The 27877-nt window shown below is 41.7% G+C and overlaps 3 protein-coding genes and 1 non-coding gene across 4 annotated transcripts; 2 read left to right on the top strand and 2 right to left on the bottom strand.

The window, feature by feature from the left end:
• Window positions 1-838: 838 nt before the first annotated feature.
• LOC121551135 (zona pellucida sperm-binding protein 4) lies at window positions 839-5778 on the top strand. The gene is made up of 12 exons (XM_041863688.2): window positions 839-1471; window positions 1565-1686; window positions 1787-1907; window positions 2027-2161; window positions 2341-2513; window positions 2672-2751; window positions 2889-3016; window positions 3163-3346; window positions 3449-3593; window positions 4535-4604; window positions 4702-4839; window positions 5616-5778. The coding sequence occupies exons 1-12, from the start codon at window positions 1288-1290 to the stop codon at window positions 5672-5674; spliced, it is 1539 nt and encodes a 512-aa protein (XP_041719622.1). The 5' UTR covers window positions 839-1287; the 3' UTR covers window positions 5675-5778.
• Window positions 5779-6148: 370 nt separating this feature from the next.
• rrp7a (ribosomal RNA processing 7 homolog A) lies at window positions 6149-8293 on the bottom strand. Its single transcript, XM_041863689.1, has 7 exons — window positions 8186-8293; window positions 7573-7715; window positions 7292-7417; window positions 7058-7181; window positions 6804-6901; window positions 6499-6706; window positions 6149-6320 (listed from the first exon to the last, which is right to left on the bottom strand). The coding sequence occupies exons 1-7, from the start codon at window positions 8244-8246 to the stop codon at window positions 6235-6237; spliced, it is 846 nt and encodes a 281-aa protein (XP_041719623.1). The 5' UTR covers window positions 8247-8293; the 3' UTR covers window positions 6149-6234.
• A 2113-nt stretch (window positions 8294-10406) lies between these two features.
• LOC121550957 (polymerase delta-interacting protein 3) lies at window positions 10407-16744 on the bottom strand. Its single transcript, XM_041863422.1, has 10 exons — window positions 16636-16744; window positions 15740-15843; window positions 14860-15281; window positions 14449-14508; window positions 14213-14287; window positions 13782-14009; window positions 12130-12207; window positions 11857-11986; window positions 11656-11722; window positions 10407-11443 (listed from the first exon to the last, which is right to left on the bottom strand). Exons 1-10 carry the CDS (start codon window positions 16701-16703, stop codon window positions 11230-11232), a joined length of 1446 nt encoding a protein of 481 aa, XP_041719356.1. The 5' UTR covers window positions 16704-16744; the 3' UTR covers window positions 10407-11229.
• Window positions 16745-17398: 654 nt separating this feature from the next.
• Window positions 17399-17553, top strand: LOC121552000. Its single transcript, XR_005997135.1, has one exon. It is a non-coding gene; the product is annotated as a U12 minor spliceosomal RNA (small nuclear RNA).
• The last annotated feature ends 10324 nt before the right edge of the window (window positions 17554-27877 follow it).

Below are 27877 nucleotides of genomic sequence, written 5' to 3'. Positions count from 1 at the left end.
TATTAGGCCAATTGTGTAATCAGTTTATGACTCATGAGTCATGACTTAGGTATGGTCCAAAAAAAGGATGGAATACAGGAAAATAAGCTAAATGTAAAATGCATTTTTTTTTAAATCATCACTTAGTTTAACTATGTGTATATCATGTGCATTTCACTTTTAACTGACATGAGGCCTGTCTCAGTGGGACAACATTTAAGTTAGCTGCAATTAAGTAGATCACATGAATTTACAAGTCATCTTCCTCAAATTGCTACATGCAAAAATTATGCTTCCAAATGTTTTCCTATATACCTATTTGCATCCTGTTCTGTGTCTGCATTACATGGGGGACAATGCCGTGCGTGGCGACAGTGACAGTAGGCCTACTGCACACAGTGTTTCCAGCATAAAGATACAATGTTCTATTTAATTTTTTGGCTTCCAACATGTAGCAAGAAGATGGGCCAGGTTATGTAATAAGATAAGATAGTTCTTTATTAATCCCCCAAAGGGCACGTTTGATTGAACCAGCCAATACATAACAACAACAATACATGCACAATAAAACACAACAAAGGATACACAGACACGAAAAGCAGCACATCATCAATGAATATAAAAAACGAAGTGCTCATGTTAAAAAGCCTCATAGCATAGAATGGGTGGGTACAAGCAATCGGTACAAACATTGCCATAGGGACTGAGCAATGAGCATGGTGACCGTGAGAGAAGAGAAGGGGATTGAGGTTATTATGTAATAATTGCATTTACTGACCCTGTGGGGGAAATTAATTGCCTAGTATTGTATGCACAGTGCAAATGTGCCATACATTTCCTTCACTTTACTTTGACCTTATCAATCAAGGGTGTTTTCCCCTTTTCCTTTGGACTCAATATAGAACTATAATAAAAGTACACAATATAGCAAAACTTTTCCCCTCAGTAGGCTATTAAAGAAAACAATGGGATAAAAGTTGGAAGGATCCCTTAATAATAAATAAAATTAATTCAAAAAACAAAATGCTATCGTTCATTCAGTCACGAATTTATCACGTACTGCAGGCCTACATTCAGTCTGACTGTGATAATTGACTTAATCAGCGGTAGGCTAATAACGCCTCGCGCGCAATGTCCTGCCTCAAGGTCCTCTGATTACTCCAATTACTGGTCTTGAAAGACATGTTTCTTCACTACACAAAGAAACCACTCAAATACCGCGCAAAATATTACTTTTGTCACGTAATTATATTGTTCAATCGAGAATCATTTAACTAATTAAAACACAGCACAACCTGTAGCCTAACAATGCTACTTATGATTTGTGTAATGTTTGCATTCTTTGCGCCACATTACCGATGCCTTTCAACTCTCGTGCGGCATGAAACCGCTCAAACTAGAGCACAAGATGCCCTGCCTCGAGTCACCTGCACCATCCGACGAATACGCGCAGTTTTCGGTCAAGCGGTTCTTCACAACATGCGTGTAAAAGGTAAATAGCCATTATATTTTAGCCCTCTATATCTGTAGATTTAGTTTGTTTAATTAGAATGTCTGGTATGCTGGTTGATCTCACTTTTCCCAGACAGGTCTGGAGTTAGTGTGCCTGTGCCAAAAGCCAAAGAACATTGTGGAGTGAGAAGGGGAGAGAAGAATGGTACCCTTTCTTTCCAGAGTCGATATGACAGTTGCTACACACAGGTTGAGGTATGGTAATCTCTATTTTTGATGTTCATTGCATTGCGAGGTCTTGGTCTGTGTGTAAACCTACTGATTGCCATATCAAAACACTTTGTTTTATCTTTAGGGTGACAGAGTCCTTGTATCTTTGGGAGTCCAGCTGGTTGCAGGGGATCAATGGTACAGGGTCAATATTAGCTGCCCCCTGCTCAAGAAGATGGCCCAGAAACCCATCATCAGTCGCACCTGTGAGTTCATATCATTTCATAGGGAGGGAATTTTAGATGATTTATCACAAAAATAGTGATTACAGTGCCAGTTAGTACCACCTCTGTAAAAGCCATTCTGCCAACTTACTTTCCTTCAGCACGATCAGGAAAATGCAGCATCCTTAGAGCTTTGCGTGTGGACTGTGGGCCCCAGGATGTCTCCAGTGATGGCTGTCTGAAACTGGGATGCTGCTATGATGATCATGACTCAACATGCTATTACAGAATGAACAGTAATATAATTCATTGTGTGTGTATTTTGTACAATGTAGAACATGCTTCTGAAAGAAAGTATCAGCAGAGGGATAGTGACTGTCTTGGTGAGATTGGCGCATAGTGATATCAGAGATTACATTTCAAGAATAACTCCTTTGTTTGTTACATCATGAATGTCTCCTCCTCTTGCTCTCAGCCTGTTCTCTGGATGGCCATTTTGTGTTCTCTGTGAAGGCGACGGACACTGACCCCCCACTCAACCCCAGCAACCTTGTCGTCAAGGATCAGCCGCAGTGCTCTCCTGTAGTTACCTCTGCAGATATAGCCGTCTTTAAAATCGGGGTGATGGAGTGTGGCACAAAGATGAGGGTGAGTCAGTAGGTCTATTACCTTCTGCCCTAATCTACAGCAGTATACTTCTGTCCTGAATGCCTCTGGTATAATCCTGTTTTTTCTTGTAGTGTTGAATACTCTTAGGTATGCTAAAATACCTCCTTCCCCTCTCGTTCCCCCTCTTGTATTTACAGATGAATGGGGATGTTGTAATCTATGAGGTGGAGGTAGAGGAACTGCATCCAAAGATTGCAGGCAAACATTCTCCCTTCAGGTAGCTGCTTATTTCTCTTCCTGCCTGTGGACAGTGCACTACAATTTGGACTACATTACCATATCGTAGCTTTAGCCAGAGCCTAATTGCTTGAAACTATTATGGAGTAAATGTTTTGAATGAGACTTGGTTTGTAGTCTGCAGGTCTGGTGTCAATATGATGGGACAGCTCTCCTCCACACTGATCTGCGGTCCTTAAACCCAACTAACCCTCCACCTGTGACTGCACTGGGGACTGTCCGAGTGCAGATGAGAATAGCCACAGGTACTATAGTAAAACAATATGTTTTCCACAGACCAAGCAAGGGATGCCAAATCCAAACCCTGCAAGTATATGGCATCAAGAGTTGTCACTTCACACAATGTTACACTGGTAGACCTCCATCATCCTGGCCCTTATCCTTTTTCCAGATGAGTCGTTCACCTCTTTCTTCCCCGGGGAACAGCTGCCCCTGACCCTCTTTCTGCGTAAGCCTGTGTATGTGGAGGTGTCAATCGCTCCACCCTCCCCTGACCCCAGTCTCTCCCTGCGTGTGCGTGACTGCTTTGCCTACCCTGCCTCCAGACACTCCGTATGGACACTGCTCTATGATGGGTGAGAGGGAGGGAGCCAAATGTTTTCCTATACTGACTCAAGATTAATCACTGTGAATATGCATTGGTTTAGTAGTCTAACTCCCTTCCTTCTCCCTGACAGCTGTCCTAACCCTCTGGACAACATGAGGAGCTCCGTCCCAGTGGACAGTCAGGGGAAGACAACCTCTCACTCCCAGGTCAGGAGGTTTAATGTCAAGACCTTTTCCTTCTTGGACCCTGAGACTGGCAATCCCAGTGTGGAGGAGGTAAGGTCTATCCTATTTATCTGAAGAATGGGAAGATTTTGCTAATATATACTGAACAAAAATATAAACACAACATGTAAAGTGTTGGTCCCACGTTTCATCAGCTGAAATAAAAGATCGCAGAAATTTTCCATATGCACAAATGGCTTATTTCTCCCAAATTTTGTGCACAAATTAGTTTACATCCCTGTTAGTGAGCATTTGTCCTTTGCCAAGATAATCCATCCACCTGAAAGGTGTGGCATTATCAAGAAACTGATTAAACCGCATAATCATTACACACGTGTACCTTGTAATTTCTCCACCATAAGCCGCCTCCAACGTCGTTTTAGAGAATTTGGCAGTACGTCCAACCAGTCTCACAAACGCAGACCACGTGTAACCACGCTAGCCCAGGATCGCCACATCTGGCTTCTTCACCTGCGGGATTGTCTGAGACCAGCCACCCGGACAGCTGATGAAACTGAGGAGTATTTATGTCTGTAATAAAGCTCTTTTGTGGGGAAAAACTCATTCTGATTGGCTGGGCCTGGCTCCCCAGTGGGTGGGCCTATGGCTGCGCCCCTGCCCAGTCATATGAAATCCATAGATTAGGGCCTAATTTATTTATTTCAATTGACTGATTTCCTTATATGAACTGTAACTCAGTAGAATCATTGAAATTGTTGCGTTTTTTGTTCAGTATAAATTCTCAAAACAAAGATCTCTTGGTGCTCCATCTACTGCAGTGTTTCCCAACCCTGGTCCTCGAGTACCCCCAACAGTACACATTTTTATTGTAACCCTGGACAAGCACACCTGATTCAACTTTTCAACTAATCATCAAGCCCTCAATGAGTTGAATGAGGTGTTTGTCCAGGGCTACAACGGAAATGTGTACTGTTGGGGGTACTGGAGGACCAGGGTTGGGAAACACTGATCTACTGAATCTTGTCTCTCAGGTGTACTTCTACTGCTGGGTAGAAATCTGCACAGAGGAGGCAGAGTGTAAACAACGCTGCTCCATCACCTGTGAGTGTTTCAGGTCCCTATGTTTTACATTCACCTTAACACTGTGAATTGGGTCATTTCATCCAATAGTCATGCTGTCTCATCCTCCTCCATCCAGCACCTGATGGTGAGAGGGCGAGGAGGGAGTCTGGGTCAGATCGAGTCTCCCAGTTAGTCTCATTTGGTCCTGTGCTGTTGGGTCAGAACAGTTCTGGACAGGAACAGGAAGGGAATCCTAGTGATCATCTGAATATAGGTAAGCACATTCCAAATAGGGGAGAGTGGGGTAAGTTGAGCCATTTTTTACATTCAACATCACTCTTTCAAGGGAAATGTAGTATTCTTTCTAACAAAGATATCTACATATTTCAGGATGTTGTGTATCCCTGGAAATAATCAGAATTCATTTAAGCATTACAGTTTTGAAAACAGCTTGACCCGCCTACACATTTCTGTACTGAATGAAATATTACCACTCTTTTTAAAAGCATGTCTCTTTATTTCCCAAACACAATTAAACACAATCACAATCGCTTTTTTGTCTTTTAATCAATGTAAGCATATTTCAACACAGGCTTAACACCTAACAAACATTGTACTTTTAACATATACCAGCAATAATGCCTTGCATTATGCCTGGGGAAAAAACTCTTAAATTTGCTCACTTGCCATTGGCTCAACTTACCAAGGTAAATATTTGTACTATATTAACCCACACAGCTACAAGGATGCACTTCCATGCTAGGTTTAGGACCACATATTGAAGCTTATAGACTCTACTTTGGTTTAGATACAATCGTCATGAAACCTCTAACACTAATTTGACTGTTTTTTGGACCTAACTTGCTTACCTCTTTTTCTATGTGGTTTCTTCCTTCAGACTCCATGAAATTACCTCTTCCTAAATATTTGGTCAAATTATACATTTTGGGTATGGTTTCTTAGAAACAAGGGTGGCTCAACTTACCCCACAGCTACTGTATGAGTGGAATGAAACTAATGACACTAACATTTTCTCTTGCTGGCCCTCAGCATTTCAGTTGTCTGTACCTCCATCCTGTTCTTCCTCCTGTTCTCTTCGTGGTCAATGATGAGTTGTCAAGTGGAAGAAAATGAAGTGGAAATGGAAACCAGAAACAAGGAGACTGGCCTACAGGTTGAACAAGCCCAATAAAGCACTTCTATGCACACTTAATTACAAATGGTATTTATTTCAACTGCCATTAAATACCTTCACTGGCCATGTGCATTCCAATGCATCACAAATGTACTTCACATGTTTTATGCAGCCAGTTTGCCTTTGACACTTTGGTAAAGGTATGTAAACTGAGTACATAGCGCTACACCTGAAAAATAAATATCAGATATTAAAGCCTCCTATCCTACTGCCCCAGAAAAAGCAGAATACAAGGGCGTCTGCTTGGAAAACCTGAAGTGATCCTAAGGTATTGATTCACAACTACAACCTGTATCGCTATGCACTTTACACTTTGAATCGAATACCAATCAAACTTAAGATTCCATAAATTACTGTATCAGTGACAAACAAGAAATAACTATATAAATAAAATAAATTGATATTTATTGACATCAATGGTTGGGTGGTTTACAAAACAGGAAGGTGGGGAGAATCTCAGAATAAACGGTTGATTCAGTAAGGTCGGAACTTCCTCTGTGCTCTTAGCAAAGCAATTCGCTGTTTGTCCTCCTCAAACTTTTTCCTCAGTTCAGCGATGTCTGAAAGAGAGAAGATAACCCTTTTCAAAATGCAGAGTGACTGAGTAATATGATGGACAAAGTTAGCAGTGAAGCCAGAATGACTGAACAAAAAAGTTAACGTTTTGCACTAAAGAATAAAATGATTTCACCACACATTGTGCTTCTACTGTTGATCAAATGACGAACCATAACTTACATTCTTTCTGTGTGTTTCTGTGCTGCCAGGTGTAGAAGTTCATGAGCTCCTTCCGCTTCCTCTTTCTGCTCTCCTTCTGCAGAGCTTTCTGATTGGATACCTCACTGTGGGGGCGGGCCTTGGTCCCGCTTTTACCCCTGGTAACTTTTACCCAGCCCTCCTCATCCTCCAGCTGCTCCTCAGCCTCCTCCTTCTGTCGCTCGGCCTCCTGGGTAAGGAAAAAAAGTCTTAACACAACAGAAATACCCAAATATATTTGAAGAAACATTTGGAGTTGAGATTGAGATACAGGGGGAGAATCTGACCTCTTCTTTTCTCTTATCGTAATCCTGCATGAAGGTGTCAACTGCCTCCTGTAGTTTGTCTGGCTGAGCAAATGACTGCTTGTACTGATTAATCCATTCTAAAGACAAAGAAACAAAGCGAGACAGACAGAATTGAAAGGCATATTAAATACACTATTAAATCTGCGTGAAATGTCTTTCCAATTTCATAAATTCTGCCTATATTTAGAAAAGAAAGACCATGCATCTAGAACAGCACTTTAAAGCTCACTCACTCTGTAGACCTGTCCACACAGGTCGCTGCTCTGTGGAAACAACTAATGGGACATCATGGGGATGGGACTTCACTGCTGTAATACTGATAGCCTTCTGAAACACGATGTAACCCACTCTGAACCCCTGTAGGGAATGGAAATAGAAAACGCTCAATACTGAAAAAGTGTCCATAGCCACTTCAATAATCAATCTGATCTAAACATAGAGCTTCGTTGTCCAGATTCAGGGCAAACCTGTTTTTGTGCTGGTGTGAAATACTTGGCCAGCTTGGGTCCTGAGTGCTCAAAGGACCCTGGCTTCTCCCTCAGCTCCACTGACTGAACAGGACCAAACTGAGAGAAGAGCTCCTTTATGATACCCTGAAAGACAGCAGAAAGAGATTAGTACTTTTATACTGTATATGGCCACAGATAACTGTAGCATAAATATTGCATTTTCTGTAGAGACTTGCTAATAGTACAATAATCACATGCACACTGGCTGGTAATTGACAGTCTTTACAACATAAACGTACCTCAGAGCAATATGGGGGAATGTTAAGGACAAACAGTGTTCTGTCGAGGGGTCTTTGTGTGATTTTCTCTGCTCGCACCCGGTGCTCTTTTACACACATTTTGTGCTGGGCAACACTGTCAGTACTGAACTGTAGAGAAAGCACTGAGATGAAGAAAGAGTGGTTCAGTCAAAATACACAGTCAAAACAGACAAACATCTCTCTAGGCAGGTCCTAATACATTGTCTACAACTCCAGGGAGACCCAGAGGGCACTAATGGCTTTAGCCTGAGTAAAAAAATAGTAGACAATCTTTGCTTTAGCTACATGGCATAGTCTTAGGGAATGCAGTCCAAATAAAATACAGACATCAAGTTGACCTATTTTAATCGTTAAACACCATAAGGCATCAACAACCTCAAGCTTGGTCTTGAAGCAAGCTTAATTTAAGTGTTCGACATAACGTTAGTTATCTAACTCCATAATTTATCTAGAAGCAAGTTAGTGGTTGCAATTGAAACAGAATGAGATCATGTTCGAATTAACAAACCCCAAATTATTATTTTATATCACACAAAGTTATTGTTTTTATCACATTCTCCCTTTGAATGTGTGTTATTTTAGCAATGGTTACCCGTAAATCCTCCTGGAATAACACAAGCCTGGTTGGCATGTTTCGTTTTAGACGGCGCCATCTTCTTTGCGACCTTTCACACAGGAAGTAGAAAGGGATTGGTTGTAGTCCTTTTTGGGGGTTGTAGTCTAAATATGCTTAATAAACGTTTGATTTGTTTAAATGTTACATTTACGTCATTTAGCAGACGCTCTTATCCAGAGCGACTTACAAATTGGTGCATTTTTTTAGGTGGGTGGGGTAAGGGGGGGGTAGAAGGATTACTTTATCCTATCCCAGGTATTCCTTAAAGAGGTGGGGTTTCAAGTGTCTCCGGAAGGTCGTGAGGGAGCTTGTTCCACCATTGGGGTGCCAGAGCAGCGAACAGTTTTGACTGGGCTGAGCGGGAACTGTGCTTCCGCAGAGGTAGGGGGGCCAGCAGGCCAGAGGTGGATGAACGCAATGCCCTCGTTTGGGTGTAGGGACTGATCAGAGCCTGGAGGTACTGTTGGGTTCTATTTTTCTCATAATTGGATCTGTATGTGATGAATAACTTAGAAGGAATGCATTAATGATAAGCATAGGTTTGTACTATACTGATATAAATTGTTTCACATAACAGGCTGTGATTCATGTAAGGAACGTTAGGGGGTAGGACAGATAAGACTTGTATTTCTTACAGATACGAACACTCTCTCTTTGTTGTCTGTGAAACCGTCCTTGAACGTAGGTACATAGAGTACAGATTGGAAGGGTGTCTTTTGGGTGCTGACTCTACAGGTTATTATGATAGCAACTTATGCCTGGGAACGGTGGAGCGCCAAGGGGTAGGGACTAACCCGTGCGCCAATGGATTGGCTGAGTAAAGTCTAAACCACACTCAGTCCTTTACTCTGATTGGCCAACAGAAGAGGTGGGAACTCTCTGTCAGAGTATTTGAGAAAGAACCTGTAAACAATGGTTTAGTTCTCTGTCTGCCCTGCGTGGTATTTCAGTGAGCCCGTATACGAACCAACATACTTATCATACATACATTTTGCATATAATAAATTTAGCTTGGAATGAATATCTCTTGATTATGTTTTCTATTATTCCAATACCAGATTTGAATTACGCAATTTCTAACAGTACGGAGGTGCCGTTCCCCTCACAGCTCCGTAGGCAAGCACCATGGTCTTGTAGCAGATGCGAGCTTCAACTGGAAGCCAGTGGAGTGTGCGGAGGAGCGGGGTGACGTGAGAGAGCTTGGGAAGGTTGAACACCAGACGGGCTGCGGCATTCTGGATGAGTTGTAGGGGTTTAATGGCACAGGCAGGGAGCCCAGCCAACAGCGAGTTGCAGTAATCCAGACGGGAGATGACAAGTGCCTGGATTAGGACCTGTGCCGCTTCCTGTGTAAGGCAGGGTCGTACTCTCCGAATGTTGTAGAGCATGAACCTACAGGATCGGGTCACCGCCTTGATGTTAGCGGAGAACGACAGGGTGTTGTCCAGGGTCACGCCAAGGCTCTTCGCACTCTGGGAGGAGGACACAACGTAGTTGTCAACCGTGATGGCGAGATCATGGAACGGGTAGTGGAATAAGTTTAGTGTGTCATGTAATATTATTAATCTACAATTTATGTTCTTAACCCTGGGCAACATGGGCCTAGGGAGGCTCACAGGGATATTGGTATTCACAGTACTCCACCAATTATCCATTTTTAAACTCAATACTATTCCCTAATTATAATTCTCCCCTAATTATATATATTTTTGTACATAAATGCCATATAATTTAAGCTTTAAAACAGCAAAGTTTGCTCTCTGCCTCATGGCAAAACATGTAGAATTGCAGGATATTAGCTTTAAAGCTGCAACAACAAAAAATCTGTCTGCCCCATGACAAAATGTGTAAAATTGCAGGACATTAGCTTGAAAACTGCAAACTTTTCTCTGATGCCAAGAGCCGGGTCTTTCAAATGCTCCTTCCCAGTGCCCGAGACTTGGTTCGTCCAACCATGCACTGCAGATGTCATTGTAAAACTCCTTGTAGGCCATTTTGAATCGCACTCGAGTTGTGTTATGCTTATGAGGGGGTCCCTGATAAATTTGCTATCACAAAAAAGAACTCCGGCCCCAAAAAGTTTGAGAACCCCTGGTCTAGCAAACACGCCTAAAAGACAAAATGATAAATTATATCGAGTTGAAATAAGGATATGAACCAATGATTTATATATACACACCATTGATATGAACACATCTTTATAAAGCAACATATTTATTGGCAGAAATTCACTTGTACAGAGATCTGACCTCACTACCATATCTTTATGACTGACATAAGAGGCCGCTGTAGAAAGAGTAATTCATAGACAGTTGAACATAAATTGAGTAAATTAGCATGACTTATCTAAGCTGCTCAAAAAACCAATAAACAGTCAAATAACAGCCACAGGTAAGCACCGAACAACCTGAACGCCACAAAAAGGAGAAGAACGGCAAACCAAATACCACAATGGAATACGAGCATGTGTCCAAGTCATTATGCTGAAATCAAACTTGTATTATGTCCAGTACAAGAACCACTGTTGCCTGTGGGTCACAGTACAAGACTCCTCATGGGTTCGTGCATCAGATCATAGTGAGACCATCGGTTTGTTTTGTGCTGGACTCCAACCAGCACAAAACATCTCATGATTCCAAGAGGGATGGCGTTCAATGTGAACTATTTGAACAGTTGTAAAAGTGAACCATGTGATACAAAAAATATCCACAACTGTCCAGTTTATCCCCTCTACCAAATTTGATAAAAACAATAAATGAACAAATCAGACTGCCATACATTGCTCCGTTCTGAGACACATGCATCTATGTAGTATGACACAGCTACAAATTTTGTTTTTCTTTCCTAAAAATCTGGATGACGGCATCAGTGTGTTAACCTTTTATGTTACAACCTGCCAATGATCTGTCAAATGTATACAAATACAGTATCATGTTATTTGAGCATTTCAGTAGATGTCTCTGTCAAACAGGAGGGTGGATGTATTATGTGACACGTATGTGTGTGGATGTACTATAAAGTTATATCTTGATGCGGAAGGCTGTGCACTGTGAACCGGGAGACTCTGTGGTAGAGGGGTTCTGGACAGTAGATTTGAACAGGGCCTTGAGGATGGTCTGGGGATCCACCTCAGGTGTGGGCTGAGAGGAGGCCGGACGACCCCCGGGGCGAGACAAAGAGAGGGGCAGACCCTCTTTCCTTCCACTGCCACTGCCTGGAGTGTCACTGAGCCTCCTGTGAGAGAGAAAAAAAGAGAAGGAGATCAACGTAAGGTTTTATGTGATGCTGAAAGACAACCGGCATTGCAATTTGAAATTGGAAAGGAAGAAAAGAAAACATGCACATCATGGACTACAATTTAATACTGGAAAGTTTGATTTGCATGCAACGAAACTAAGGGGCCAGTGAGAAATATGAATATACCAGAGACAGAGAGAGAGACTTACAAAAGAATGGGCTGGTCTGAAGTGATGACATTCCCCTGCATGTGAAGATTGCACTTCATGGGCTGGCCTTGGGAAGATAATGAATAAAGATTTAAGAAAGTAAAACCAATGCCTTTTCAGAGAACTAGTCATCATCAACTGCATCATTACCAGAGGCTGGTGCCCAAAAAACGGTATTTAGCCCTTGCTGCAGGCCCTTACCGTCCAGACAGCGATTGTTGTATTTCCTGTAGGCGCTCACAGCGTCCTCCTTCCTCACAAACACCACTTCAGCAACCCCCACCTTCACCAGCCTTGCTCGCTTCAAGGCACCGCACACACAGAACAGCTCCTGTGGACGGTCACAAAAACACAGAAAAGGGTCAATTAATGTGCTGAATGAGTCATGGCTGCATCATAAGCAGGTCTGCAATTTACACACAGCCACAGAGAGAATCTAAAACAGCTGAGAACTGAGCAGAGTGAGGCACTTACTACTATGTCCTCTTCAGTGACACGGGGGTGCAGATTATTCACTGTTATCTTAGTCCCCTCCAGAGGACTGAAGGTAGGCTGGAAGGGGTTCACCAAAACATTTTACAATCAAATACATATACAGTACACACCAACACAAGCCTCAACATGTCAATGGTAAGTTTGAACTTTAACCTATCGTCAACTAGAGAGAGAAGTAGGTTTATTACTGACCCCGACGCTTGCTATGCTGCCAACTAGGGATGTTAAAGGCCCAGCGCAGTCAAATACATGATTTTCCTGTGGTTTATATACATTTCCAAACTATGAAGTTGGAATAATACTGTGAAAATTATAATGCCCCTTTAGTGTAGGAGCCGTTTGAAAAGACCACCTGAAATTTCAGCCTGTTGAGGTGGGATGGAGTTTTGGCCTGCCTGGTGACATCACTATGCGGTAAATTAGTCAATAGACAAAGAGTTCCAAACCTCTCTGCCAATAACAGCTAGTTTTTGGTTTTCCCCTCCTCACTTAGAGCACTCCCAGATAGTCTTAGCAAAATTCTTGCTTGAGAAATTGCTCTTTGCTAAGAATAAATGTGTTTGTTTTCGATTAAAATTGTAAAAAATAAATCACAGTAGATGCTTAATCGTTAACCAGAAATTATTTGATATTGAGATAAAAACGGCTGCAATTGACCTTTAACTGTTAACCGTTAGTCGGTTAGCCGCCATCAATATTTTTGACCGGTCATGCATATCAGTCTATAGGTTAATTTGCATAACTTAGTGGAATTAAATTGCTGTGTTTTCGTTAGTTCGTCATGTATCTTATTTATCAAACGCGCACCGCATACAGATCCTAGTTCAAGGAGAATATCACCTGTCGAGCATTGAGTACTCGCAGCTCCTCAAACAGCTGGTTGCTGCCTGCTTAGAGTGAGACATATGTTCTTATAAGCCCAGTCATTGCGCAACAATTCTAAATGCAATCGCATGTTGATGTGTGCCTATTCAAAAGAGGAGGATCCCAGCTTTCTATTACTACTATTTGTATTTCTTAACTCCTAATATTAAGCAAATTGCACTGCTTTATAACCAGAGTAGCTGATCTGGCATGGTTAAAAAAGAAAGTGCACGTCCTCTCTATTCACCCACCACCTTGCAATCTGAGCTGGTGGAAGTCTACATGTTGAAAACATATACTTAAATCTTTTTCAAACCTGGACGCTTCCTTCATATGAAAAATGTCAGTTCCTTTTACAAATGCAAAGCATTTTCTGTCGGTTACATAATTTTACTGTTCAGAACTAATTTAACTGCTTGTTAACCAGTTAAAGGGATACTTCGGGATTTTGACAATGAGGCCTTTTATCTACTTCCTCAGACTCAGATGAACTTGTGGATACCATTTTTATATCTCTGTGTCCAGTATGAAAGAAGTTAGAGGTAGTCTTGCGAGCCAATTATAACTAGCATTAGCACAATGACTGGAAATATCTGGGTATCTGCTAGCATCCCTACCAACGCTTTCTATAGAGATGACCTTATGTAATGCAGTAGCTGGGTGAAGGGACATTTTTACATTTTAGTCATTTAGCAGACGCTCTTATCCAGAGCGACTTACAGTTAGTGAGTGCATACATTTTTCATACTGGACATATGGAGACTGACCTGTGGGGGTGGAAGAGGCTGGGAGCTGGGCTCCGCTGTGGGCCCTGCCTGCTGAAGGGTCCTGGAAATGGGTTGTAAGGCGGAAGCAGAGGAGCGGGAGGCCCCCACACTAGGGCTGGGCCTTGTGGGTGCCACAGGCACTGGGGGACGGGGAGCGGTGTACGCATCATTTTTCACTACTTTAGTGATGGGTGCTGACATGGAGAAAGGGGAGCCCAGGGTGCCAGGCTGTTGGAGAAAGAGAGAGAGCATTGAAACTTTTCAGTGAATGACTGGAAAGTGTTGAGAGTGAGACACCAATACAGCCAGTGTGGTGGTATTAAAGGGATATTCGATTTACATTGAATAATAAAGAATTACAGATACAGATAATTTAGGGAAAAGCAACAGAAAGAGAGAAAAGTTAAGAAAGTCTAGCATAGTCTTCCCACCCGTGACTGCAGCATATGGTTGCCAGTAGTGGTCTTCATCTGTTTGCTAGGGATATCATCATCACCTGAGAAAGACTGAGGGAGATATGGTACATTACTCACTTATATATGCATTGCAGTGGGGCATGACCAGCAGAAAACAACCAAATTCAGTTGAGATACTAAAGTATAAGACAATTTGAATCAATTCTGGCATCTACATTCTGATTCCTATCTTCTCCAAAAATGTTCCTTACCTGGGAACCCCTGCTTGGCATGTTCATACGGATCCCACTTGACATCCCTACCGGCCTTTGCTGTTAAAAAAAGTTACATAAAATCATTATTCAAAAGAAGGTGAATAAATACATTTGACTCTAAAAGCATGCTACCAATCAATAAATAGCATACAGGAACTGTAGAACCAAATAAGCCTAGTTGAATTTTAAACTAATTTCCCATTAACTTTAGCTTGCAACTATGTTTGGAGTGAGGCTATGCTCTACCACTATAAACAATGTAAGAATTTGCATTTTCTCTTATCCATGCCCATCCTGAGTGACAAGTGGGTCAATTTTGTCTAGTAGCTAGGCCTGGATAATATTAGAGCAGATCCTGGACCTGTGGTTACTATCACTTTGGCGCCAACTGTCAGCCTGATCCCTTACCTGGATGGTTTTGGTGATCTTCATGGGTGCCACCATTCCTTGGCTTGGTGGAGCTCCAATGCTCCTCTTGAGGCTCAGCCTATCACGAGCATCCATCATCCTCTTAGGTGCACCCCCTAGCTGTGGCGTAACCCCAGCTCTAATGTTCATTCCTTGTAGGTTGGGGGTAAACTGCCTGGCATTTGCACTGGCAATGTCGTTGGTAGTGTGTATCTGTATCTGCTGCTGCACGTGTGTCTGTAGCTGTGCTGCTGGTATCTGCTGTAAGCTCTGTGGGGTAACATTAAATGTATTCTGTCCTCCTTTCCGTGAGTTGATCATCTGTCGGGCATCCTGGACCCCACCTGCTCCTCCTCCGCCACGAATTCGGAAGCGGGCATCTTTCTGGACAAGTTTCTCTCTGGCATCCTTCAGTTGAAAAACTGGAGGAAGAGAGAGTAGGACAAGAGTGAGCAGAAGGCAAGAAACAATTCCAATGTCTGATCTGACTTGTAAGAATGCTTAACAGAACGTAGTGTAGTCCAACTGTAAAACATGTAGTTTGAAACAGAATATTATTTTGTAATGGGGCTTAGGTAAGAGAGACATCCAAATATGGCATACACATAGAGCTCGAAGTCTCAATAAGCATTTTTCATGTCCACTTGACACAAAATCAATCTGTGAAATTGAATACATCACTCTACTTCTCAATCGTGCTACAGGCAGGTTCTCACACAAAATACCTGCTTCAACTCTGGCAAAGGCTGGGGCATGTATTATTTGACCTATTACCTTGACCATTGCTCCAAAAGCTGTTCAGAATTAAATAATTGTTTCAGTTGCAACAATGTCACTCCCTTGAATATTTAATACTACTGAAAATCTGTTTTTTGGTTACCGGTTCCTCCTCCACCAAGTCTCTGTCTGACATCAGTCATCCCAATTTTCTGTCGGGCATCAAAGGTCCTCCCGACCCCTCCTGCACCCCTGCCGAACATAGGCCTGAAAGACAAGAGGAAGAGAAGAGGTCGACATTGGTAGTCAACTAGTTGTAACTTAATCCTCCATTATCTAATATCCACATTTAGCAAAACACACATAGAGCGCATATAAGACCAGCTATAGTATTTGATTTTGTCCTACATTCAGTATGGCTCTCTAGGTATACTCAAAGCGATATACAAAATCAAATACTATAACGTTAGCTGTTCTGATATGCGCTCCTTGAGTGTTTCCCAAAATTTGAATATTAGATAATGGAGGACTAGGCTACAACCAGTTCACTACATATGGCTCTGGGTAGAGGGTATACTAGAGTAGATCTACAAGACCGCCTCGCGCTCTGTACCTGATCTATGGTTATACTAACTAGCTAGCTATACGTTTTCGCGTTTGTAACCATTGTTAGATTATAATTAGCTAACATCAGTTAGCTAGCTAACTACCTACATTCCAGCGAACTGTTTACCTTATTCGGTTATTGATTGGTCGATAGCTACCGTTATCAAGTGCTAATAAATCTTTTTTCTTTTACGTAGTTAGCTAACTAGCAAAACGGAGGGCTGATAAATAACCAGCTGCGCGTATTTGGCTCATTCATATCAAGGAAAATCAGTGATTGCAGTGTAGCGATATATAGTAGCTACATGATTGTAATCCAACCGTGAGTACAAGCGGGCCTTGTCTGAACAGGACGGCTGAGGACTTGAAATAGGCTTTCTGGAAAATGAATTTCTTCATTACGTTGAATGATACAACTCAAGGCATAACGATCATAAATTGCTAAATTAATACATTTTAACTGTTTCTTTGTTGTTGAAACCACGTCGACGTATCACTTCGTCCAAAGAAATGTCTTCCATCTTCTTTGACTCAAGCGCGTGAGTGACGGAGAAAAATGAGAAGAGACTATGGAAGGCAAGTTGGATCAAAAAGGGCGAACTCAATACATTATTTATTCGAGAGCTTCTTGCCAAACTACATTGTTGACACCATGATAGAATTACGTATACAATTTAAATATATCTATATTGTTTGAAATACCAATACAGATCTATTTTACTCTTACATTTGTTTAGCAAGATCTTAAGAGAAATTCATATTTTGTATGGTTTTAAAGGCCTATTAGGTTATGTGAAGTGTCAATGATCACATCAATGTCATTGATCATTATCAATTAACAAAACATGATCATTTTAACATGAAACATAAACAAATATAAATCCATTGCACAGCCTTAGAGACCTCTGGTATCGATTGCTCTTCACGAAGTAAAAAAAAATGCGGAGGGGAAATGAAACGTTTTATCTTTCCCATGAACCTTTGCGTTCACAATCTCTAGAAACCAGTGTAAATAAGTAGAATATATCGTAGAAAAGCTATGTTTTACCTCAGCAAATGGAGGAATGAAAACGTCTTATTATGTATCACATAATGCGCTCAGAAAATAAAATGTAACTATAGGTTTATACTTTTTGACGTGACCACCAATGGTAACCACCATGAGTGTAATAGTATGCATACAGAGCTAAGTAGTGCCCTCGGCCATCGATTGGTTATGCCTTAAACTGATGAGTAAGGAAAATAACGACGCGGGGTGACGCCCGTGTCCTCGCCTAGATTTGCGAGATAAATTTTTGAACGGGCACAGGTCCGCCTGCTTAGGTGACTCACCTACTTTGTGAGATGCCTTGCGGGACATGGATCTGCCCCGACCTCTCGTGTAAAATATAAACCACTTTCGGGATACCGACACAAGGTTACACAGAACCAGAATGGAATTATATTTTCCATGGTTGTAACGTACTATTGCATAAAAAACAGAACGTTAGGCATCTATAATAGTACTTACTGTACCTTCTCCAAAACCTGTATCAACATAAAGAACATCTCTGCCTTCTATTTCTCTAACCACGTTTCCATCCGCAGTTTTTATGCGAGTAAAGACAGAGTAGGCACATTTGCTATTTAACGAAACAGTTTTTGTGACAAAATTATCCGTAGAGCTGAAAATGGGATGGAAACACATTGAACTTTAAATTTTTATTTGGTACATGAAAACTTAAGCGAAAAAGTTAATGTTGTGTGCACTACGTCATCACGCACTGATTTTCATCTGCAACAAGCCAGGTTGGTGGAAACACACCACTGGTTGGAAAATGCGCATATTTTCTTTATGCTGATTTTACAATATTAGCATGAAAATCTGTTGCCAATTGGATGGAAACCTAGCTACTAACCATGTTTCCATCCACAGTTTATATGAGTAAAGTCATACCCTATAAAAAAAATAAAAAAAATCTGACAGCTGTGATGGAGACAGGAAGTTTCGGTACAATTTTATAAATGCAGACAGGTAATTTGTTCGTTCTACATGGTGGGATCTTTTTTTTGTTGGTAAAATTAATTATGCGAGAAATGGCGGTGGAAACGCCTTTATGCGCAAATATTGATCTAATAGGCCCTTTTCACGATGACGTCATCTAACTTCCGCCTTTCCGCGTAGCAGGTTAACTTCACTTCCGTTCGCCCGTAACCTGAGACTTCTCAACGAAAATACAACTGTTGACCACTAACTAGCAAGCTAGCTACTTGAAGAAATTCCAAAAGGTACGTTTAAGTTAAATTAGTAAAGTTAAGAGTAATAATGTTTACGTATATGCAATGGTTTGTAACTTGCTAACGTTATTGTTAATTCATAATTGTTCACTGCCTTAGTTACTTAAAAGTGGGCTAACGTTAGCTAACAACAACTTAGTACCAGATACCGATAACGTTAAAAGGTAGCGTTACATTGCTGCCTGGCTGTAATGTAACAAGTTTACTTAGCTAGCTATCTAACCCTTTGTTAGGCAGTTAGTTTATTCATGAATGTATAGTAACTCACCTATTCAAATACTGTTGTGCATGATAGCTAGATAAATATTGATTCCTGGTCAAAGCTGAATGTTAATTTAGCTGTTTCTTTTCTCTCGGTGTCTGTATCGCAACAGTATCCCATCCAACACCGAAGCATGGCACAATCTTCGAGAAGATGCTATTGCAGTGTACCATTTTGTTCAAACAACAAACAGAAATTCCCGTATCTGAGTTTTCACGATTTCCCTGTTGATGGAGAAATACGTGCCCGTTGGGTGAGGGCGATCAGGAGAGATGAGGGACCAAGTTTTAAGATTCTTCGTGGGAGCAACTTTGTTTGCAGTCAGCACTTTCCCCCTGAGGATAGATACACATCGGCCAGTGGACGGATCCGTATTAAACAGGGATCAGTGCCGTCTAGATTCCACTGGAATGATTGGGGTAAGGATAGGTAGACAGCGTTAAACGTAATACTACTGTAATCCAATAATATATTACTTGTACAAAATGTTTAATAATTTAATCCTGATGCAATATAGCTGCTACATTTTGTCATTTTAGGGACTGAAAAGTGATTACCAAAATGTATCATGACAAGCATATGGTTAATTTCACACATATAGGAGGCGGCTCACAAGCTCGGAGTCAGTTTACCAGCGAGCAAGAAAGCGTCTTGGTGTTGCTGTCCTGGATGATTCTGATCATGAGATGCCTGACAGCACAGAGGGTGCTTTGCCTGCAGTGACAAACGATCACGACTATGCCTGCCGTCCTTCTCCTGGTTAGTATTACAAATAAGAGTAACCATGTATCTGTTTGGCAAAAAAAGTAAAAGTATATGGCAGTTAAGTAAAAATACTATTTTATACTACGATTTGGAGTAACTGGTCTCTCTGTGAAAAGACTTGGCGTTTTAAACCTCATCCATCTTAGAAGCTTCTTCAGTTTTATTTATTGAAAATGGGATGGGATAGATGAGTAATAACTAACCTACCAACATGTATGCTTTTTCTTCCCCTTAAGGTAAACTGGACAGTGCTACTCAAAGAATTCGAGAGTTGGAGCTGCAAGTGTTGTCCCTAGAAATTGAGATCCAGCACCTGACAGTTAAGAAGCAGCATCCACTCCTTTTTAATTTTTGTGTCACAGATGAGGACTATCGCTACTACACACGATTCAGCTCAAAGGAGGTCTTCACCGTGTTTTGGGATTCTGTTTATCCCTCTGCTTCACGGCTTGTATACTGGTCTAAGGCACAGCAAACGGCACATGTGACACCTAGCCCTCACCGAAAACTTCCACTTATTGATGAACTATTTATGTTTCTGTGTCGTGTTGCAGCTGGGCTTCAGGAGAAAACCTTGTCTACCATCTTTGAGGTCAGCCTGTCCACAGTTAGCCGCATCATTTTAACATGGACTAGCTACCTTTACCAGGTTCTTGGCTCACTGCCGGTGTGGATGACAAGAGAGCAGGTGCAGGCCACAATGCCTGATAAGTTCAAGCTCTACTGCCCTCAGGTGAGTTATAGTAGACTGCACCGAGATCCGCTGTGAAACACCATCCTCCCTCTCACTACAGTCAGAAACCTTTTCGAGCTACAAAAATCACACCACCTTTAAAGGGCTGATTGGTGTAGCTCCATGTGTGTTATCACATTTGTATCAAAGCTCTACACAGGCTCCATCTCCGACATGGAAATAACACGGAAATGTCAGATCTTGCATTTACTTCAGCCCGGAGATGAATTAATGGCGGACAAGGGTTTCCTGATCGAGAGGATGTTGTCAGAAGTGGGGGCAACACTCGTCATCCCTCCACTGAAAAAAATCTCCTCAGCTCAGCAGGGAGGACACTCTTAAGACCCAGGCCATCGCCCGGCTGAGGATTTTAGTCGAGAGGGCCATACGGAGGGTGAAGGAGTACCATATCTGGGATGGGCTTGTTCCTCTTTCCACAGTGGGTTCAGTGAATCAGCTGTGGGCCATCTGCTGCCTCATGTCGAACTATCAGGGACCTCTTGACATTAAAGGAGACAAACCAGTCTGATGTTTTTGTCAACTGGAAGTTGTATATTTCCTGAGTAAGCTAGATGGGCTGTAAATAGAAGTACTTTTATATTACTGTATTGTATGTACAAAAAAATGTAAATATGAATTAACTTTGTTGGTAATTTAATTGATCTAATGTTATACTGTATGTTTTTGTTAAGGGTAATAACTTTTTCATAGCTATTAATGAACCTAATGTGATATATTGTAAAAATATCCAACTATTAACCATGTTATGTGCTTATGTGTCATGGCACTGATGGAACTATTAAATATATGTTTGCAAGCAACTGCTTCCAATCCTTTTTGATTTTGGTAAGAGCATTTACAACATCGCAATCCTTTTCAAAATTTGTATTTCAATACATAGATATACAGTATATAACACAATGAAGTTCATTTGCAGTTAAAGAAAAACATGTCGACATTTACATCACAATCCTTTTCAAAATGTGTGTTTCAGTACATAGGAGATATACAGTATATGACAAGTTAATTTGCAGTTAAAGAAAAAAATGTCAAAGGTTCACCTTCCACATTTACCTTAACACTATTTACACATAAAATTCTGCCTTATGTTTTATAACTTAAGAAGACATCCATGTAGATGTTATAATAGAAATGATCAAGCTTCTGTCGCATTGAGTGGATAATCTCCTCATCCCTAAAGATTCTCTCAACTGTGAAGTCAGTGCGGGTATCTGTAATGAAGTCACACCACTGAAGTCCGCTTAAGGCGAGTTGGCCTTGAACCTGATAGTAGTATTTGTGGCTCTTCTTAAGGCAGGCCTGGCCTTTAACTGTGATCAGGTGTTTAACTTGGGTAACATTTTCAACATCGCAACTCTTAACCTCAGCAAGACCAAATGGTGGTGCTTCTGTTGGGCAGAAGACTTTAGCATCCGGGCTGGCTGCAAGGTGAGGTGAATCAGGGTGGATGATGACCCCGCATTGTTTCAGAGAGACATCACAAAAATCAGAATATTGCCTCAGTATCTCAGGTTCCAGATCCAACCCTCTTCTCATAGCAGCTGTCTGAGGAGTTCCTCTCAGAATGCGGGTTGCCAAAGCCTTGGCAGACAACTCCCCCACGAACATGGCATATTTCACGGAATCTGCTGGCTGTCAGTCGGGGTTTGCGTACCTGGCTCCACAGCTGGCATTCTGACTGCATTCTTGTTTCTGCTTCAATAGCAGCAGACATCTCCTCTGACACAATCAGGCTGTCCAAATGACATTGTTGTATGTAGTTGGGCTCAAAATCAATGGGAAATTTAAAGTTGTAACCTTCAATAGGCAACTGAGGAAACTCACTGGCACCAGGGTGTTTAATAATATCTCTACTTAATTCTAGAGGGCACTGGTAAGAAAGCACAGACCCAAATGGCACAGGGCCAAATTTAGAGTCCACCAAATTAAGGCCCTCAAGCCCGTGCAGCAATTTGCAAATCCCTGGTTGTGGACGGATGTCTTTCAGTTTCTCAGCACTGGCCATGACGTGAGGATCCGGAATAGGCCCTGGCATGAAAGTGAGATATGTCAAGTTTAGATTTCATTAAATGCCACCTTATCTTTTTCACTAAAAAAGACAACCACACTCATCCAGTCTCGTACATGCTTCTAATACAAATAAAAAAATATCCACTGAAAGTCTATATAAAAAGTAACAAATAATAATCACTTTTATGTTTGTATTATTTTAGAAATGCACTAAAGTCTTTGTGCTCTAGTACAGGCGGGGGCTCATTCAGACTCACCATCATAGGCTCGGTACAGTGTGCACTTCACACCAGCTCTGACACTTGTTTTTTTCTTAGCCGCTGGTTTACACACCGCCATATCATTGGTGGCCTCTGGTACAATTCCCTGTGATATAATAATGATGAACAATACATTGTCAAAAGTCAATACAAACTGCAAAGTTCTGCATCAGTGTAACAAATAATGTCTGACCTGTGTCCTAGGCCGGTGCCAGGTCTGCAGTGCGCTGGTGCATGACAGAGGCAATGGCACTGTCTTAAAGCCCATGGTAACATAGTGAGCACTTTGAAAAAGAAGTGCTACTATGTGATTACATAGTGCTTTCCCAGCAGAGCAGGAACATGACATGTGATTGAGTACCACAGGAACCTCTGCAGAGTCTAGTGTAACCTGTTCATAGAGACATAACAATTAGTGCTGTACTTACAAAACATTTTTTCTGCGTTTCATTATAAACTACTGTACACAATTTTCAAAACCCAATTTCTTTTTTTAATTAAGAAAAATTGGCTGTTCTGAAACCTTTGACAAGTAGTGCCAACACTTATCGAAAATTTGAACATTTTGAGTTATCACAGAATCTTTCCCAGTCTTTATTGCCGTCAACAACCCACATCGGTTTGTAAGAATTTCGTTGTGTATTAAGTTTAATGATACAAAATCAGAGCTCAGACTGAGAAACAAACTGATCCACAGTGGAACTTTGTGGAATCATTCTTATTAAATCTGCAACCGCAGCAAAACACAACAAAAAGAAAACTTATCTATCTTAACCTATCTTATCATAATGTTAGAGAACTGTTTATCTGAGAAACCTGAAGCCGATGAGCCTCCTCATTTTTCTTCATGGACCTGTAACATCGCCCTCTCACTGTCACCTCACCGTTAACTACACTTGAGACTGTTTCAATACAGTGATTGGGAGAAAGGGCGCAGCATTAGCCATTAATACATTACTGACTCTTATTTTACGGTCGATACAAACAGCAGTAATATTAAAAAGAGGCTGCAAAACAGAAACTCGTCAGCTCATAACCTTCGCTAGCATAGGGCTAATTTAAGCTAAATAAAGATAAACACGTACCTTCATAATCAAACAGGTAACCTTCAACGAAGAACTTGTAGCCTTTATCAAGCTTCGATCTTGAAGTAAGGGACCACTTGTCAGCAAGTCGTTCTACGTCGTTAAGTCGTATTGGTGGCAGATGTGAAAGGGACTGGGTGAACTCCATAATGATGTGCTACTAGCTAAGCGTTCCTAAGCGACACCGGATGTAAACATAACCTGCATCGCGGCAGAACGGAAGTTGTCTGACGTCACGTGAAAAGGGCCTATAACCAGCATATCAAACTAAACTTGGAGTCACAGGAAGACAATATGGTGGGTGCTCCTCCCACTGACTCGGGAAACCATGCAGTTTATTAGGCTACAGATTAAATAATTTATGATTAACTTCACAGGGTGGTGATCTTGATGCTCCTTTCCAATAAATAACGAGGGTCTGATTCTGGTGACTTGATGATCGATGCTTAACTGCCCTTTTGACAAATATAAATATTCTCTCTCTTATCCATAATAATTCCATTATGTAGACTAGCCTACCGCACTTTATATGCCAGCTGCTGGCTAGAGCGCAGGTGCCAGACCAGAGTAGTAGGCGCATTTGTTTATGTGACAAAGCTATCCCTAGAGTTGAAAATGCGATGGAAACACATTGAACTTTAGATTTTTATTCGGTACATGAAAATGTAAGCGAAAAAGTACATTTTGTGTGCACCACGTCATCACGCACATATCTTTTATCAACAACAAGTCCGTTTTGTGGAAACACCACTGGTGGGAAAATGCACATATTTTCTTTATGCGGATTTTAAAATATTCACATGAAAATCTGTCGCGGATGGAAACCTAGCTATTGACCATAAATTGTTTCCGGAATTCCACCAAAACCCGAGTGCATTTAACTTTGTGCCACGAGGTGGCAGTATTGTGTGTATATATATATACAAAAAATGGTAGGTTATACATAAAGGTAGGAACACTGTAAAACCAAAATATCACTATAAAGTTATAGAAGCATACAGAGCAGCGTGAATCAGTGTGTGTGTGTGTGTATGTTGGTGTTAAGGGCATGATATAGTAGATTATTTTTAACTGATCATTATTTGTCATGTAATTTCCTTCCTGACCCTGTGTGAGCATGACTAAGTATGATGCCTTGTATCTGTGTCCCATATCTGTCTTTTCTCTATGCATGCCTCCCTCATCCATCCTACTGTCACTACCTGACCTACCACAGCCAAGTGGTAAAACACCTTCCCATGCAGAGCTGGACACATGCAAAATCAGATGAATCAATGTGAAAGGTCTCTCATGTGGTAAAATATCATTTCAACCTCAAAATTGTATTTTGTAGCCTCCTTTCCAGTCCGTAATGAAACAAGGTTCCATTAATGCACCATAAAAGTCAGTAAAACTGTAAATTATGTTTCTCAGTCATTTCTTGGAGGGGTAATAACCAGAGGCGGTATAGATTCTAACCATCTCTGGTGGTAATAACCGCTAAAGAGCAGTAGCGGTGCATGGGTAAAATCACTGAGGAAGCCAAGCCAGAAAAAACTACAACACATGACCAAAAGTATGTGGACAGGGCTCTGTGCAGGCCAGTCAAGTTCTTCCACACCAATCTCAACAAACCATCTGTATGGACCTCGCTTTGTGCACAGGGGCATAGTCATGCTGAAACAGGAAAGGGCTGTCACAAAACTGCTACCACAAAGTTGGAAGCACAGAATCGTCTAGAATGTCATTGTATGCTGTAGCGTTAAGATTTCCCTTCACTGGAACTAAGGGGCCTATCCCAAACCATGAAAAACAGCCCCAGACCATTATTCCTCCTCCTCCAAACTTTACAGTTGGCACTATGCATTAGGGCAGGTAGCGTTCTCCTGGCATCCGCCAAACCCAGATTTGTCAGTCGGACTGCCAGATGGTGAAGTGTGATTCATCACTCCAGTGAGTGTTGCAACAGAGGACAGACGATTTTTACACACTATGCGCTTCACCACTCGGCAGTCCCGCTCTGTGAGCTTGTGTGGCCTCCCACTTCGCTGCTGAGCCGTTTCCACTTCACAATAACAGCACTTACAGTTGACCGTAGCAGCTCTAGCAGGGCAGAAATTTGACGAACTGACTTGTTGGAAAGGTGGCATCCTATGACGGTGCCACGTTGAAATTCACTGAGCTCTTCAGGAAGGCCATTCTACTGCCAATGTTTGTCTATGGAGATTGCATGGCTGTGTGCTCGATTTTAAACACCTGTCAGCAACGGGTGTGGCTGAAATAGTCGAATCCACTAATTTGAAGGGGTGTCCACATACTTTTGCATATATAGTTGTGATAATTGCGTTGTTTGTTCTATAACCTGTTAGTTAATATGCCTTGCGACCGTGATATATGCCTAAGGCCGAGACAATAAGAAGACACAGTGGCAGAATAAATTCAACCACACCTTTGTTTCATCACAAAAACCGGAGCGCAACCTCTGTCCGGTAAAGTCCACAAAGCATATTGCATGTAACAAACAGCCCACTGACAAATAAATGATCAGTGTATAATTTTAATGGTAGGTTTATTTGAACAGTGAGAGACAGAATAACAACAAAAAAATCCAGAAAAACGCATATCAAAAATGTTATAAATTGATTTGCATTTTAATGAGGGAAATAAGTATTTGACCCCCTCTCAATCAGAAAGATTTCTGGCTCCCAGGTGTCTTTTATACAGGTGACGAGCTGAGATTAGGAGCACACTCTTAAAGGGAGTGCTCCTAATCTCAGCTTGTTACCTGTATAAAAGACACCTGTCCACAGAAGCAATCAATCAATCAGATTCCAAACTCTCCACCATGGCCAAGACCAAAGAGCTCTCCAAGGATGTCAGGGACAAGATTGTAGACCTACACAAGGCTGGAATGGGCTACAAGAACATCGCCAAGCAGCTTGGTGAGAAGGTGACAACAGTTGGTGCGATTATTCGCAAATGGAAGAAACACAAAAGAACTGTCAATCTCCCTCGGCCTGGGGCTCCATGCAAGATCTCACCTCGTGGAGTTGCAATGATCATGAGAACGGTGAGGAATCAGCCCAGAACTACACGGGAGGATCTTGTCAATGATCTCAAGGCAGCTGGGACCATAGTCACCAAGAAAACAATTGGTAACACACTATGCCGTGAAGGACTGAAATCCTGCAGCACCCGCAAGGTCCCCCTGCTCAAGAAAGCACATATACATGCCCGTCTGAAGTTTGCCAATGAACATCTGAATGATTCAGAGGAGAACTGTGTGAAAGTGTTGTGGTCAGATGAGACCAAAATCGAGCTCTTTGGCATCAACTCAACTCGCCGTGTTTGGAGGAGGAGGAATGCTGCCTATGACCCCAAGAACACCATCCCCACCGTCAAACATGGAGGTGGAAACATTATGCTTTGGGGGTGTTTTTCTGCTAAGGGGACAGGACAACTTCACCGCATCAAAGGGACGATGGACGGGGCCATGTACCGTCAAATCTTGGGTGAGAACCTCCTTCCCTCAGCCAGGGCATTGAAAATGGGTCGTAGATGGGTATTCCAGCATGACAATGACCCAAAACACACGGCCAAGGCAACAAAGGAGTGGTTCAAGAAGAAGCACATTAAGGTCCTGGAGTGGCCTAGCCAGTCTCCAGACCTTAATCCCATAGAAAATCTGTGGAGGAAGCCGAAGGTTCGAGTTGCCAAACATCAGCCTCAAAACCTTAATGACTTGGAGAAGATCTGCAAAGAGGAGTGGGACAAAATCCCTCCTGAGATGTGTGCAAACCTGGTGGCCAACTACAAGAAACGTCTGACCTCTGTGATTGCCAACAAGGGTTTTGCCACCAAGTACTAAGTCATGTTTTGCAGAGGGGTCAAATACTTATTTCCCTCATTAAAATGCAAATCAATTTATAAAATTTTTGACATGCGTTTTTCTGGATTTTTTTGTTGTTATTCTAAAATTAATATGCCATTTAGCAGACGCTTTTATCCAAAGCGACTTACAGTCATGAGTGCATACATTTTTGTGTATGGGTGGTCCCGGGGCTCGAACCCACTACCTTGGCGTTACAAGCGCCGTGCTCTACCAGCTGAGCTACAGAGGACCACAAGTCTCTCATTGTTCAATTAAACCTACCATTAAAATTATAGACTGATCATTTCTTTGTCAGTGGGCAAACGTACAAAATCAGCAGGGGATCAAATACTTTTTTCCCTCACTGTACATGACCTACAGCATGGTGAAGAAAGTTAATGTTTCCGACATTTTCAACTACTAAACAACTAT

This window comes from Coregonus clupeaformis, unplaced genomic scaffold (assembly GCF_020615455.1).
Source record: "Coregonus clupeaformis isolate EN_2021a unplaced genomic scaffold, ASM2061545v1 scaf0400, whole genome shotgun sequence".
Taxonomy (NCBI): domain Eukaryota; kingdom Metazoa; phylum Chordata; class Actinopteri; order Salmoniformes; family Salmonidae; genus Coregonus; species Coregonus clupeaformis.
This window is presented reverse-complemented; position numbering and strand designations above follow the sequence as displayed.

Bases quoted from the DNA above. Each gene is read 5' to 3' on its own strand.
- LOC121550957 (XM_041863422.1), bottom strand. From the start codon at position 16,703: ATGGAAGACATTTCTTTGGACGAAGTGATACGTCGACGTGGTTTCAAC. The intron at 14,288-14,448 runs GTAAGGAACATT...TATCTCCCTCAG, and splicing joins TGCCAAGCAGGGGTTCCCAG to TCTTTCTCAGGTGATGATGA. The intron at 14,010-14,212 runs GTGGGAAGACTA...TTTCTCCAACAG, and splicing joins ACCATATGCTGCAGTCACGG to CCTGGCACCCTGGGCTCCCC.
- LOC121551135 (XM_041863688.2), top strand. From the start codon at position 1,288: ATGCTACTTATGATTTGTGTAATGTTTGCATTCTTTGCGCCACATTAC. The intron at 1,908-2,026 runs GTGAGTTCATAT...ACTTTCCTTCAG, and splicing joins ACCCATCATCAGTCGCACCT to CACGATCAGGAAAATGCAGC. The intron at 4,840-5,615 runs GTAAGCACATTC...GCTGGCCCTCAG, and splicing joins TAGTGATCATCTGAATATAG to CATTTCAGTTGTCTGTACCT.
- rrp7a (XM_041863689.1), bottom strand. From the start codon at position 8,246: ATGGCGCCGTCTAAAACGAAACATGCCAACCAGGCTTGTGTTATTCCA. The intron at 7,418-7,572 runs GTACGTTTATGT...GCTGTCTTTCAG, and splicing joins TTCCCCCATATTGCTCTGAG to GGTATCATAAAGGAGCTCTT. The intron at 6,321-6,498 runs GTAAGTTATGGT...TCTCTCTTTCAG, and splicing joins CAGAAACACACAGAAAGAAT to ACATCGCTGAACTGAGGAAA.